Source organism: Pristiophorus japonicus, chromosome 13 (assembly GCF_044704955.1).
Source record: "Pristiophorus japonicus isolate sPriJap1 chromosome 13, sPriJap1.hap1, whole genome shotgun sequence".
Classification (NCBI taxonomy): domain Eukaryota; kingdom Metazoa; phylum Chordata; class Chondrichthyes; family Pristiophoridae; genus Pristiophorus; species Pristiophorus japonicus.
This window is the reverse complement of record NC_091989.1, coordinates 163,068,827-163,082,715: the sequence shown is the minus strand read 5'-3', so window position 1 is coordinate 163,082,715 and position 13,889 is coordinate 163,068,827. Positions and strand designations below refer to the sequence as shown.

General features: G+C 45.5%; 1 protein-coding gene across 3 annotated transcripts in view; it reads right to left on the bottom strand.

Annotated features, from left to right (window-relative positions):
• The window catches only part of gan (gigaxonin), a 135,016-nt gene extending 122,181 nt beyond the window's left edge, over positions 1 to 12,835 (bottom strand). For all 3 annotated transcript variants that reach the window (XM_070897006.1, XM_070897007.1, XM_070897008.1), the window contains exon 1: positions 12,641 to 12,835. In XM_070897006.1, the coding sequence (XP_070753107.1) occupies positions 12,641 to 12,822 (182 nt within the window). In that variant the 5' untranslated portion in view covers positions 12,823 to 12,835. The remainder of the gene's footprint in view (positions 1 to 12,640) is intronic.
• Between the last annotated feature and the right edge of the window lie 1,054 nt (positions 12,836 to 13,889).

The following is a 13,889-nucleotide window of genomic DNA, read 5'->3' as shown; positions in this document are numbered from 1 at the left end:
AGAGTGGAAATTGAGCTGGACAGGCTGCAACGCGAGGGCATCATTTCCCCAGTGGAATTCAGCGAGTGGGCCAGCCCGATTGTTCCAGTACTCAAAAGTGATGGCCGGTCAGGATTTGCGGAAATTATAAAGTAACCATTAATCGTTTCTCGCTATAGGACCAATACCCACTACCTAAGACAGACGACCTATTTGCAATGCTGGCAGGAGGCAAGACGTTCACCAAGCTCGACCTGACTTCGGCCTACATGACACAGGAGCTGGAGGAGTCTTCGAAGGGCCTCGCCTGCAACAACACGCACAAGGGACTGTTCATCTACAACAGATGCCCGTTTGGTCGACTGCAGCGATCTTCCAGAGAAACATGGAGAGCCTACTCAAGTCGGTACCACGTACGATGGTTTTTCAGAACGACATATTGGTCACGGGTCGGGACACCGTCGAGCACCGACAAAACCTGGAGGAGGTCCTCCAGCGATTGGATCGCATAGGGCTGCAGCTGAAGAGGTCGCAATACGTCTTCATGGCAACAGAAGTGGAGTTTTTGGAGAGAAAGATCGTGGCAGACGGCATTCGGCACACAGACGCCAAGACAGAGGCTATCAGGAACGCGCCCAGGCCACAAAACGTCATGGAGCTGCGGTCATTCCTGGGACTCCTCAACTATTTTGGTAACTTCCTACCAGGGTTAAGTATCCTTTTAGAGCCCCTACATGTGTTATTGTGTAAAGGTGAGACCTGGGTATGGGAAAAAAAACAAGTGAGACTAATTGCTTTTGAGAAGGGCAGAAACATTTTATGCTCCAACAAGCTGTTTGTATTGTATAACCCGTGTAAAAGACTCGTGCTAGCATGTGATGCGTCGTCATACGGAGTCGAGTGTGTGTATTACAACAAGCTAGCGTTGCAGGGAAGTTGCAACCTGTCGCCTATGCCTCCAGGAGCTTGTTTAAGGCCGAGAGGGCCTACAGCATGATTGAGAAAAAGGCATTAGTGTGTCTGTTCGGGGTAAAGAAAATGTATCAGTACCTGTCTGGCCTCAAATTTGAGCTGGAAACCGATCACAAGCACCTTATATCCCTGTTCACTGAAAACAAGGGGATAAATACTAATGCCTCAGCCCGCATACAAAGGTGGGCACTCCCGCTATCAGCGTATAACTATACCATCCGCCACAGGCCAGGCACCGAGAACTGTGCGGATGCGCTCAGTCGGCTACCATTGCCCATCACGGGAGTGGAAATGGCGCACCCTGCAGACTTGTTGATGGTGGTGCAGCCCGCAGACTTGTTGATGGTCATGGAAGCATTTGAAAATGATAAACACCTGTCACGGCCCGCCAGATTAGGAGTTGGACCAGCTAAGAGCCTCTGCTGTCCCTAGTAAAAAACTGTGAACTGCATGGGAGCTGGGCCAGCAGCCCCGTTGAAATGCAAGAGCCAATCAAGCCATTCCAGCGGCGAAAGGACGAGCTGTCCATTCAGGCAGACTGCCTGTTGTGGGGTAACTGCGTAGTGCTACCCAAAGAGGGCAGGGAGACGTTCATCTCGCATCGCCACAGCACACACACGGGTATAGTAATGATGAAAGCGATAGCCAGATCCCATGTGTGGTGGCCCTGTATCGACTCTGACTTAGAGTCTTGTGTACGGCAGTGCAGCGTGTGTGCTCAGTTGAGCAACGCGCCCAGAGAGGCACCACTAAGTTTGTGGTCCTGGACCTCCAGACCATGGTCAAGGATCCATGTCGACTATGCGGGCCCGTTTCTCGGTAAAATGTTCCTGGTGGTGGTGGATGCTTTTTCAAAATGGATTGAAGGTGAAATAATGTCGGGAAGCACCGCCACCGCCATCATTGAAAGCCTGAGGGCCATGTTTGCCACCCACGGCCTGCCTGACATACTGGTCAGTGACAACAGGCCATGTTTCACCAGTGCCGAATTTAAAGAATTCATGACCCACAATGGAATCAAACATGTCACCTTGGCCCCGTTTAAACCAGCCTCCAATGGGCAGGCAAAGCGGGCAGTACAAACAATCAAACACAGAGCCTTAAACGAGTCACAGAAGGCTCACTCCAAACCCGCCTGGCCCGAGTACTGCTCAGCTACCGCACAAAACCCCACTCGCTCACAGGGGTGCCCCCGGCTGAGCTACTCTTGAAAAGGGCACTTAAAACCAGACTCTCACTGGTTCACCCCAACCTGCATGATCAGGTAGAGAGCAGGCGGCAGCAACAAAATGTAAATGATGGTCGCGCCACTGTGTTACGGGAAATTGATCTGAATGACCCTGTGTATGTGCTAAACTATGGACATGGTCCCAAGTGGATCGCAGGCACGGTGAGAGCTAAAAAAAAGGGAGTATGGTGTTTGTAGTCAAACTAGACAATGGACAAATTTGCAGAAAGCACCTGGACCAAACGAGGCTGCGGTTCACAGACTGCCCTGAACAACTCACAGCAGACACCACCTTTTGAGAGCCCACAACACACACCCAAAGGATCAACGACACCACGCCAGACCAGGAAATCGAACCCATCACGCCCAACAGCCGAGCAAGGCCAGGCTCACCCAGCAGCCCTGCAGGGCCAACAACACGCCAGCCCAGCAAGGGCACAGCCAACACACCAGAACAGACATTTGTACCGAGGCGGTGCACCAGGGAAAGAAAGGCTCCCGACGGCCTCACCTTGTAAATAGTTTTCACTTTGACTTTGGTGGGGAGTGATGTTGTGTATCTGTAAGCATGCACTCCCATGTTCCGCCACCAGAGAGCGCATCACCTGAAGTCCCAAGGGATCCCAGCATCCCTTGGGAGCACTGTATATAAGCCGGCCCCTAAGGCCTGTTCCTCATTCTGGAGTGTCTTAATAAAGACTGAGGTCACTGTTACTTTAGCCTCCCTGTGTGCAGTCTCATCGGTGTTGGGAACAAAATAGATCTGATGTTTTTTTTCTCTCTTTGTTTCTCATGGCAGCTGATAATTATCCTGACATTCACACCCTATCTAAACTAACCTTTTTCTAACTTCTGCCATTACCATCTCAAGTCGGCCCATCATTCCTTTTGTCTCTCTAATCTCTCCTGCTTCCCACCCTATCACAGACCTTCCCTTTTGTTCTTTCCTCCCCTCCCCCTTTCAGTGCTCCTTAAGAATTTGTTCACTTCGAACATTCACCAGTTCTGACGAAGGGTCATCGACCTGAAACATTAGCTCTGTTTCTCTCCACAGATGCTGCCTGACCCGCTGAGATTGCCAGCATTTTGTGTTTTTATTTCAGATTTCAGCATCTGCAGTATTTTGCTTTTGCACCCCTAGATATCTCTATTCCTGCACCCCCTTTAGGATTGTACCCTTTAGTTTATATTTCCTCTCCCCATTCTTTCTACCAAAATGTATCACTTCACACTTTTCTGCGTTATATTTCATCTGCCACGTGTCCGCCCATTCCACCAGCCTGTCTATGTCATCTTGAAATCTTTCACTATTCTCCTCACTGTTCACAATACTCCCACATTTTTGTCATCTGCAAATTTTGAAATTGTGCCCTGTACACCCACATCCAAGTTATTAATATGTATCAAGAAATCAGTGGTCCTAGTACCGACCCCTGGGGAACACCACTGTATACCTTCCTCCAGTCTGAAAAACAACCGTTCACCGCTACTCTCTGTTTCCCGTCACTTAGCTAATTTCGTATCCATGCTGCCACTGTCCCTTTTATTCCATGGGTTTCAACTTTGCAGGCAAGCATATTATGTGGCACTTTGTCGAACACCTTTTGGAAATCCAGGTACACCATGTCAACCGCTCTGCCCTCATCAACCCTCTCTGTTACAGCATTAAAAAACTCTATTCAGTTTCACCAGTCTCTCCCATAAGCTGAGTCCTCTACGATCAGGAGGTTACCTTTCAGTGTTCAATATCTAGACATACAATCTGTAACCTAGGAATCGAAACATTGAAAGTTCATGTGCATGCTGGATACTGTAAACTCAGACATGCCCTCCACATGTATTTCTCTCATCTTCCTGTACTGCGGATTGATGAACGCTTTACTGAGATGAGGTCAATTGTAAACCAAAAGCTGGTTAATTTTACATGCAATATGAACAAACAAAATACTGTTTTCAATTAATTTGATATCAATGTTACAACTCTCCTTGTAACACAGAAGCTAAAAATGTTAACTACTCATTGCAAGCTGAATGCACTTTACAGATGAGAAAATTCCCTGAAACTATGCAACTCTAACCTTCGGTAGAGAGATATTTATCTGTGTGACTGTTCCCACTCCACATTTCTGTAGACAGTCTCTGTATCCCAACTATACAGGAAGTCAAAAACCTCACTTCAGAGCCTCCCTCAGCTCTCCATGCCCATGGATTGGCCAGCTAAGCTGCCAACAACCATACTGTGGCCATCCTAGGTGCGAACTTCCCTGCCCACCCCCATCCACATTCCTACCCAGAATTAAGCCATTCTAACACATTAGGTATGAATGTCACAGAAATGTCTCAACAAACCACATGGCCACGCAAGCTGGTGAGGTAGGAGAAACACCATTTCTCCAGCTGCTTCATCTGGATCTAACTCGTATTCCCAAAAGCTTGTGTGTTCTATTAACCTCACAAGCTGAATTTAACTTAACAGCAATATTTTAATATAAATTAATCTAAAATCCTTCCGAAGCCAAATAGTCAAAAATCTCAAAACGCAACACATTATCATGGGTGATAATATAGTTCTGCAAAGAAAACTGGCTATTTAGTATTGTGCATTAAAAAAACCTAGTCCCCTAGATACTGGCATCTGTAACCAAGATATAGTGATTTCTCCATCTCACCCACTGATAAGCTCCCAGGTTACATAATCAGGCTATAAAGTAGCCAAATAAGTATTAAAGCAGGTTAAATTCCAAGTTCCAAACCAAAAAGGGCAGAGTAAAGTTCTCTCTTTTTGAGCAAGTGTCTGGAGTAAATACAAGTGTGCTTTCTTTAAAATCAAGCAAATGGTCGTTGTTTCTGAACAAATTACATGACTAAATGCTTTATTCTGTGTCAATATTTATTTATGACAATCAACTGCTGTGCTTGAGGTTTAAAAACTGTATAAACACAAGAATCCCCAAAATGAAAGTTTCACCAACTGCAAAATAAAAATTAAAGCATTCAGCACAAGGAAGATCCTGAAATGAATAAACAGCATCAAATGCCTATCAGCAGAGTGTAGCATGTCTGCCAAAATAGTCAGCATTCTCCAAGTTAGAGGATTGGGTGGAGTCAAGTTGTTAATCAGCTTTCTGAACAAACCTGAAACTGTTAATGTTCTCCAAATAAAAATGTTACAACATGTTAATTTCGCTTCTCCATGAGCCCCAATGTTCCTGACTTGTATTCCCCAGATGGCACTGTAATGTGCGTCAAAAGATAATTGGCAAAAGAACCAAGGGGAAGATAAGGAGATTTTTTTTAAAACTTAGCAAGTTGTAATGATTTGCAATGCACTGCCGAAATAGGTGGTGGCAGCAGATTACACAGTAACTTTCAAAAGGGAATTGTATATATGCTTTAAAATGACATATCTGCAAGGCTTTGGGGAAAGAGTGTGGAATTAATTGGATAGCACAGGCATGATAGGCTGAATGTCCTTCCATGTTATATGATTCGATGAAAAGATACAAGGAGCTTACATTTTGCAGTAATAATGCATCACCAATCATAGACAATGATTTTTTTTGTTTAAAATGTGCAACATCTAAAATTAGGCCATGCAATACCCAGGACTATTTTCTGTCCTAAGGGAAGGTCATTTTTCATATAGAAGAAACGTCGATATTGAATCTTAAAATATGGAAACAGAAACATCATTACCATATTGAATTGATGGAACAAGTTGGGATCGGCATTATAAACACTGATGGGATCAGCACTGAGGCCATTCAGTGCTATATTTCAAGCAGTGAATCAGTTTGAGACTCACATTTCACCAAATCAGAATCAGTGGACAAATAACTGAAGTTATAAAACTGCTACTCCACCCTAGAGACTCATTTCTACTCAATTAAGCCTAAAAGCACAGGAAGGATGAGTAATAATGGAAGGCAGAACTTTCTCACTTGCTCTCTGCAATGGATCTTAAGGATTCAGAACTCCCTCTTACAAAGGAATTGAATGCTGCAACACACTAACAGGAGCATCATCAGTAACAAAATGATCACACCATACATTTAATTAATAGTAATAGTTAATGCTCTCTGGGTTTACACCTCCAATACACCACATCTGGTCTTTACGATTTCCTAGTGTTACATTTCCAGCATATCCAAACCCCCCCACATTCACCTTCAACAGCAGATACAAATTTCCCGCTCAGCCTCTCTTGTACATCGCTATCTTGCTTCAGGTTTGTCCTTTTTTTATTCTCACTATGTTGTGTTTTTCATGACTCGTCTTTTTTCTCTCTTATAGCCGCATAATTCCTCTCAGTGGCTGAAGTGGGGGTATAGTTTCATAGGTGCCACCAGCAGCTCACCAAAAGAACCATCCTACAAATAACTTCATTCTATGAACCTGGACAATGAGCATCAGCAGGCTATTTAATCTTAGGGCTATTGGTGCCAAAACTGACCACCTTCTCACTGGATATTACCCATTATGATTCATCTTGTGTTTCTTAACTTGTCCTATTACCATCTCCTTTTGCCTTGCACCATCATCGCTTTTGTCTCTTAATCTCTTCTGCCTTCCACCCTATCTACCCTTCCCTCTTGTTCTTTCCTCTCCCCAACACTTGCTTAAAAACCTGTTACAACTCTAACTTTTTCCAGTTCTGACAAAGGGTCATCAACCTGAAACATTAACTCTGTTTCTCTCCCCACAGATGCTGCCTGACCTGCTGAATATTTCCAACATTTTCTGTTTTAATCTCAGGAATTTCTACATAACATTTTAACCAAAAGTTTCTGTGATAAAAGTTTCTGTGCTTCTCTTTGAATGGAGCCGGCTCCTGTGCTAAGGTGGTGCTGGCTGGCCTGTGGGCTTCTCAGTGTCGGTGAGTGGAAGCGCACTACGCACGTACTGCTGGAGCATGCAGAACACGTGGACTTCAACACTTTGGCCTTATCCCATCCAATCCTCCGATAAACTTGCTGCGTCCCCAAGTTTGGGAATTTTTGTTATAACCACTTGAAAGCAACTTTGAGAGACACACAAAGAAAATTTCAACTGCTTCTCTGTATAGCTGTACTTGGTGCAAAGCTTGAGGATACCACGTTGATCTATATAGAACCAGCGTAATGCAAAATGAAATGCTACATAGAAAATAGGTGCAGGAACAGGCCATTTGGCCCTTCGAGCCTGCACCACCATTCAATATCATGGCTGATCATTCACCTCAGTACCCCTTTCCTGCTTTCTCTCCATACCCCTTGATCCCTTCAGCCGTAAGGGCCATATCCAACTCCCTCTTGAACATATCTAACGAACTGGCATCAACAACTCTCTGCAGTAGAAAATTCCACAGGTTAATAACTCTGAGTGAAGAGGTTTCTCCTCATCTCGGTCCTAAATGGCTTACCCCTTATTCTTAGACTGTGACCCCTGGTTCTGGACTCTCCCAACATCGGGAACATTCTTCCTGCATCTAACCTGTCCAGTCCCGTCAGAATTCTATATGTGTCTATGAGATCCCCTCTCATTCCTTTAAACTCCAGTGAATACAGGCCCAGTCTATCCAGTCTCTCCTCATATGTCAATCCTGCCATCCCGGGAATCAGTCTGGTGAACCTTCGTTGCACTCCTTCAATAGCAAGAACGTCCTTCCTCAGATTAGGAGAGCAAAACTGAACACAATAGTCCAGGTGAGGCCTCACCAAGGCCTTGTACACCTTCCTGCTCTTATACTCAAATCCCCTAGCTATGAAGGCCAACATGCCAGTTGCCAGATGCGTGTAAGGTGGCCAAGGTTAGTGAGAAACTAGAAGATTGGGAAAATTTTAAACTACAGCAAAGAATGACAAAGAAAGCAACAAAGAAAGGAAAGATAGATTACGAAAGTAAACTTGCACAAAACATAAAAACAGATAGTAAAAGCTTTTACCGTTATAGAAAATGGAAAAGAGTGACTAAAGTAAATGTTGGTCCCTTAGAAGATGAGAAGGGGGATTTAATAATGGGAAATGTGGAAATGGCTGAGACCTTAAACAATTAATTTGCTTCGGTCTTCACAGTGGAAGACACAAAAACCATGCCAAAAATTACTGGTCACAGGAGTGTGGGAAGGAGGACCTTGAGACAATCACTATCACTAGGGGGGTAGTGCTGGACAGGCTAATGGGACTTAAGGTAGACAAGTCCCCTGGTCCTGATGAAATGCATCCCAGGGTATTAAAAGAGATGGCGGAAGTTATAGCAGATGCATTCGTTATAATCTACCAAAATTCTCTGGACTCTGGGGAGGTACCAGCGGATTGGAAAGCAGCTAATGTAACGCCTCTGTTTAAAATATGGGTCAGACAAAAGGCAGGTAACTGTAGGCCGGTTAGTTTAACATCTGTAGTGGGGAAAATGCTTGAAGCTATCATTAAGGAAGAAATAGCGGGACATCTAGATAGGAATAGTGCAATCAAGCAGATGCAACATGGATTCATGAAGGGGAAATGATGTTTAACTAATTTACTGGAATTCATTGAGGATATAACGAGCATGGTGGATAGAGGTGTACCGATGGATGTGGTGTATTTAGATTTCCAAAAGGCATTCGATAAGGTGCCACACAAAAGGTTACTGCAGAAGATAAAGGTACGCGGAGTCAGAGGAAATGTATTAGCATGGATAGAGAATTGGCTGGCTAACAGAAAGCAGAGAGTCGGGATAAATGGGTCCTTTTCGGGTTGGAAATCGGTGGTTGGTGGTATGCCACAGGGATCGGTGCTGGGACCACAACTGTTTACAATATACATAGATGACCTGGAAGAGGGGACAGTGTGTAGTGTAACAAAATTTGCAGATGACACAAAGGTTATTGGGAAAGGGGGTTGTGTAGAGGACACAGAGAGGCTGCAAAGAGATTTAGATAGGTTAAGCGAATGGGCTACGGTTTGGCAGATGGAATACAATGTCGGAAAATGTGAGGTCATCCACCTTGGGGAAAAAAAAAACAGTAAAAGGGAATATTATTTGAATGGAGAGAAATTACAACATGCTGCGGTGCAGAGGGACCTGGGGGTCCTTGGGCATGAATCCCAAAAAGTTAGTTTGTAAGCAGTAGGTAATCAGGAAGGCGAATGGAATGTTGGCCTTCATTGCGAGAGGGATGGAGTACAAAAGCAGAGAGGTCCTTCTGCAACTGTATAGGGTATTGGTGAGGCCGCACCTGGAGTACTGCGTGCAGTTTTGGTCACCTTACTCAAGGAAGGATATACTAGCTTTGGAGGGGGTACAGAGACGATTCACTAGGCTGATTCCTGAGATGAGAGGGTTACCTTATGATGATAGATTGAGTAGACTGGGTCTTTACTCGTTGGAGTTCAGAAGGATGAGGGGTGATCCTATAGAAACAGTTAAAATAATGAAAGGAATAGACAAGATAGAGGCAGAGAGATTGTTTCCACTGGTCGGGGAGACTAGAACTAGGGGGCACAGCCTCAAAATATGGGGGAGCCAATTTAAAACCGAGTTGAGAAGGAATTTGTTCTCTCAGAGGGTTGTGAATCTGTGGAATTCTCTGCCCAAGGAAGCAGTTGAGGCTAGCTCATTGAATGTATTCAAATCACAGATAGATAGATTTTTAACCAATAAGGGAATTAAGGGTTACGGGGAGCGGGCGGGTAAGTGGAGCTGAGTCCACGGCCAGATCAGCCATGATCTTGTTGAATGGCGGAGACGGCTCGAGGGGCTAGATGGCCTACTCCTGTTCCTAATTCTTATGTTCTTATGTTCACCGCCTGCTGTACATGCATACCAACCTTCAATGACTGATCTACCATGACACCCAGGTCTCGTTGCACCTGCCCTTTTCCTAATCTGCCGCCATTCAGATAATATTCTGCCTTCATGTTTTTGCCACCAAAGTGGATAACTTCAGATTTATCCACATTATACTGCATCTGCCATGCATTTGCCCACTCACCTAACCTGTCCAAGTCACCCTGCAGCCTCATAGCATCCTCCTCACAGCTCACACCGCCACCGAGCTTAGTGTCATCTGCAAACTTGGAAACATAGAAACATAGAAAATAGGTGCAGGAGTAGGCCATTCGGCCCTTCAAGCCTGCACCGCCATTCAATGAGTTCATGGCTGAACATGCAACTTCAGTACCCCATTCCTGCTTTCTCGCCATACCCCTTGATCCCCTTAGTAGTAAGGACTACATCCAACTCCTTTTTGAATACATTTAGTGAATTGGCCTCAACAACTTTCTGTGGTAGAGAATTCCACAGGTTCACCACTCTCTGGGTGAAGAAGTTTCTCCTCATCTCGGTCCTAAATGGCTTACCCCTTATCCTTAGACTGTGACCCCTGGTTCTGGACTTCCCCAACATTGAGAACATTCTTCCTGCATCTAACCTGTCTAAACCCGTCAGAATTTTAAACGTTTCTATTAAATCCCCTCTCATTCTTCTGAACTCCAGTGAATACAAGCCCAGTTGATCCAGTCTTTCTTGATATGTCAGTCCCGCCATCCCGGGAATTAGTCTGATGAACCTTCGCTGCACTCCCTCAATAGCAAGAATGTCCTTCCTCAAGTTAGGAGACCAAAACTGTACACAATACTCCAGGTGTGGCCTCACCAAGGCCCTGTACAACTGTAGCAACACCTCCCTGCCCCTGTACTCAAATCCCCTCGCTATGAAGGCCAACATGCCATTTGCTTTCTTAACCGCCTGCTGTACCTGCATGCCAACCTTCAATGACTGATGTACCATGACACCCAGGTCTCGTTGCACCTCCCCTTTTCCTAATTGGAGATATTACTCTCAATTCCTTCATCTAAATCATTGATGTATATGGAATTCCATATGGATTAGCACAGAGATTCCCAGATTTTACTTATTGCGTGCCCCCTTCCAGATCTACCAGCTGCCTGCATACCCCTACCAGCATACAGGTTTAATATTTTAACCCCTTTAATGACCAACCATTGTACAAAATGTACAAATTAGAATCCATATATACACACACAACTTAAAATCCACCATTATAGACAATTTCTCCTACATAAACCCCCCCCACCCACCCCACACAAAGAGATGTCTCCTGCACCAGGGGTATGCGTACCACAATTTGGGAACCCCTGGATTTGTATAAACCAGCGAGATTACATAGAAGATGCGAGAATGTGAATTACCTACTAAATGTCAATGTGCTTAAGGTAAGAACAGCAAAAGGTTTAGGGAGTGAGCTCCAGAGTAAGATCTACATGTATGTCACAGAGTGAGAAATTTCAGGAAGTGAAAATGCACAGCTGGTCAGAATTGGAGAAGCTCTCAGTACAGACTGGACATGGGTTAAAGAACAATGCAGAGGTAGGGTGGTGAAAGGATAAGGATCTGATTTCATTCATGGAGCTAGTGGAGGTCAGTCAGCATAGGAATAAAAGGCTAGCAAGACAGTATAAAACAGTGTGGGTATTAGAGTTTTGCACAAGTTGCAATTTGTGTAGGGTGGAGCTTGGTGAGTAAGCCATTTGGGAATATTGAAAATGTAAAATGCATCCTTATGACCTCGCCGGGTAAAACTGTCACTTAATTAAGAGCAACTTTTGTCCTGTGTATTCACCCTCATAAGGAAATGGAACAACACTAAATTCACCAAGTAGGGCACTTACAATCAACAAAGACCTTAATTCACCAATTTTGGCTGGATCTGAGTACTCATCGCAGATGTAAAAAGGATGTACTTTAACACACCACAAAGCCTGGCTCTTTCCCAAGGTTCACAATATTGGACAGGTTTAGGAAGACAGTTTCAGATTAATGTGCAAAACGAATCTATAAATTGCACACATTAATTTCCAGACAGTTTTTTTCTCCCTAAAGGGAGCAGAGCTCTAACACACACCGTGCCACAGAAATTTAGATCTAAAAATCACCATTCGGGGTACTTTAGGAGACTTCTGCAGTGAAAGTGCTGAATTGTCTATACCATTAAAACATTTTTTTTAAAGTGCCAGACACTATACTCCGGATACATGCAATTACGTTGTACATGTGCGTAGCATATTTAAAATCAGTTGGGTAATAATTTCTGCATTTTATGTGACTCACTTAAAAAAAAATCAGGCTTGATGCCTCTGAGGGTGGGCAGTTAAGTGTGTCTAACTCAGTCACTGCAAAGGGCGAGGCTGCCAAATTCGCCCCACCCTTCGCTGGTTCCCGTCCGGCAGCTGGTAAGTTGTGACATGCGTGATATTCCGCAATGAGTTCAGTTTAGTTTTACGCCACAGATCCCAGCCCTGTGTAGACAAATGCCCCTCCAAAAGGAGCTTTGGGAGTTTAGCTGAGAGAGAGAGAGGGAGGGGCCGGTCCCCTGGGCTGGGTCAGCAGGGGCCTACACATCCCCGGGCTACTCTTGGCCCCACTGCACTGCACTGGTTGCAAGCGGCTGATGCGGGCCGGGCCGGGGCTCCCACTGACCTGACGTACGGGCTGGCGGCCGCCAGCAGGTTCTTCTGCACCGGGATCTGCTCCCCCTCCACCACCAGCACCGCGTCGCAAAAGAGCGGCTCCTCGCGAAACGAGCTGAGGCTCTTCAGCAGCTTGTTGGCGTGCTGCGGGTCCCACACCACCGACACCGAGCCGCTGGGCTCCGCCGTCATCCTGTCCCGGCTCCCCGGCTTCGGGCTCCTGACAACACAGCCCCGGCCGTCATCACCTAGCGACCGCTCGACGGCGCCCGACACCTGCCAAAACAGCCGCGTCTACCAAAAAGGCGTTTCTTTTCACAATCCTGCGAAAGGATGATCCCAATTTCCTCCTCGGAATTCTGCCTGCCTGCCCCTCCTGGACTTTTCTCTCTCTTTCTCTCGCAGGTTGGGCTTTTCCACAGGCATCCATTGCAAAGCCACTGAATCCCACAGTTGTCAGGATTATATTTTTCCCCAAATAAAAGCTGGAAATGCTCAGCAAGTCAGGCAGCATCTGTGAGGAGAGAAACGCTTCTGTCTCCACAGATGCTGCCTGACCTGCTGAGTATTTCCAGCATTTTCTGTTTTTATTTCAGATTTCCAGCATCCGCAGCATTTTTCTTTTGTGTTTTTGTTCCCACCCTGCTTCTTGTCAGATTTATATTTTTTTCTCTCAGTTTCTCTGTTCAAACTTCTTTCTCAATCTTGGAAAAGGACGCTTTAAATTTCAACCTATCCCTTCCCTTCTCTGACTTCTGCCTTCTGCGCCTGGAATTCTCCCTCTCTCAAGTTGGGCTTTCTACAGACATCCATTACAAAGCCACTGAGTCCCACAACGACCAGGATTATATTTGTTCCCACCTTCCATACTAGTGCTTCCGATATGATTCCTTTTTTCTCAATCGAGGATTCCCCTCTACTGTGGTTGACAGGGCCCTCGACCGTGTCCGTTCCATTTCCGTCACTTCTGCTCTCACCCCTTCCCCCTCCTTCCCAGAACCATGATAGGGTTCCCCTTGTCCTCGCCTTTCAACTCACCAGCCTCCACATTCAACAGATCATCCTCCGCCATTTCTGCCACCTCCAGCATGATCTCACCACGAAACACATCTTGCCCTTCCCTTTCAGCATTCCGAAGGTACTGCTCACTCCGTGACACCATGGTCCACTTCTCAATCACCCCCTCCCCTTCCCACAGCATCTTCCCGTGCAAGCATAGGAGGTGCATCCTTGACATATTACCTCCTCCCTTCCCACAG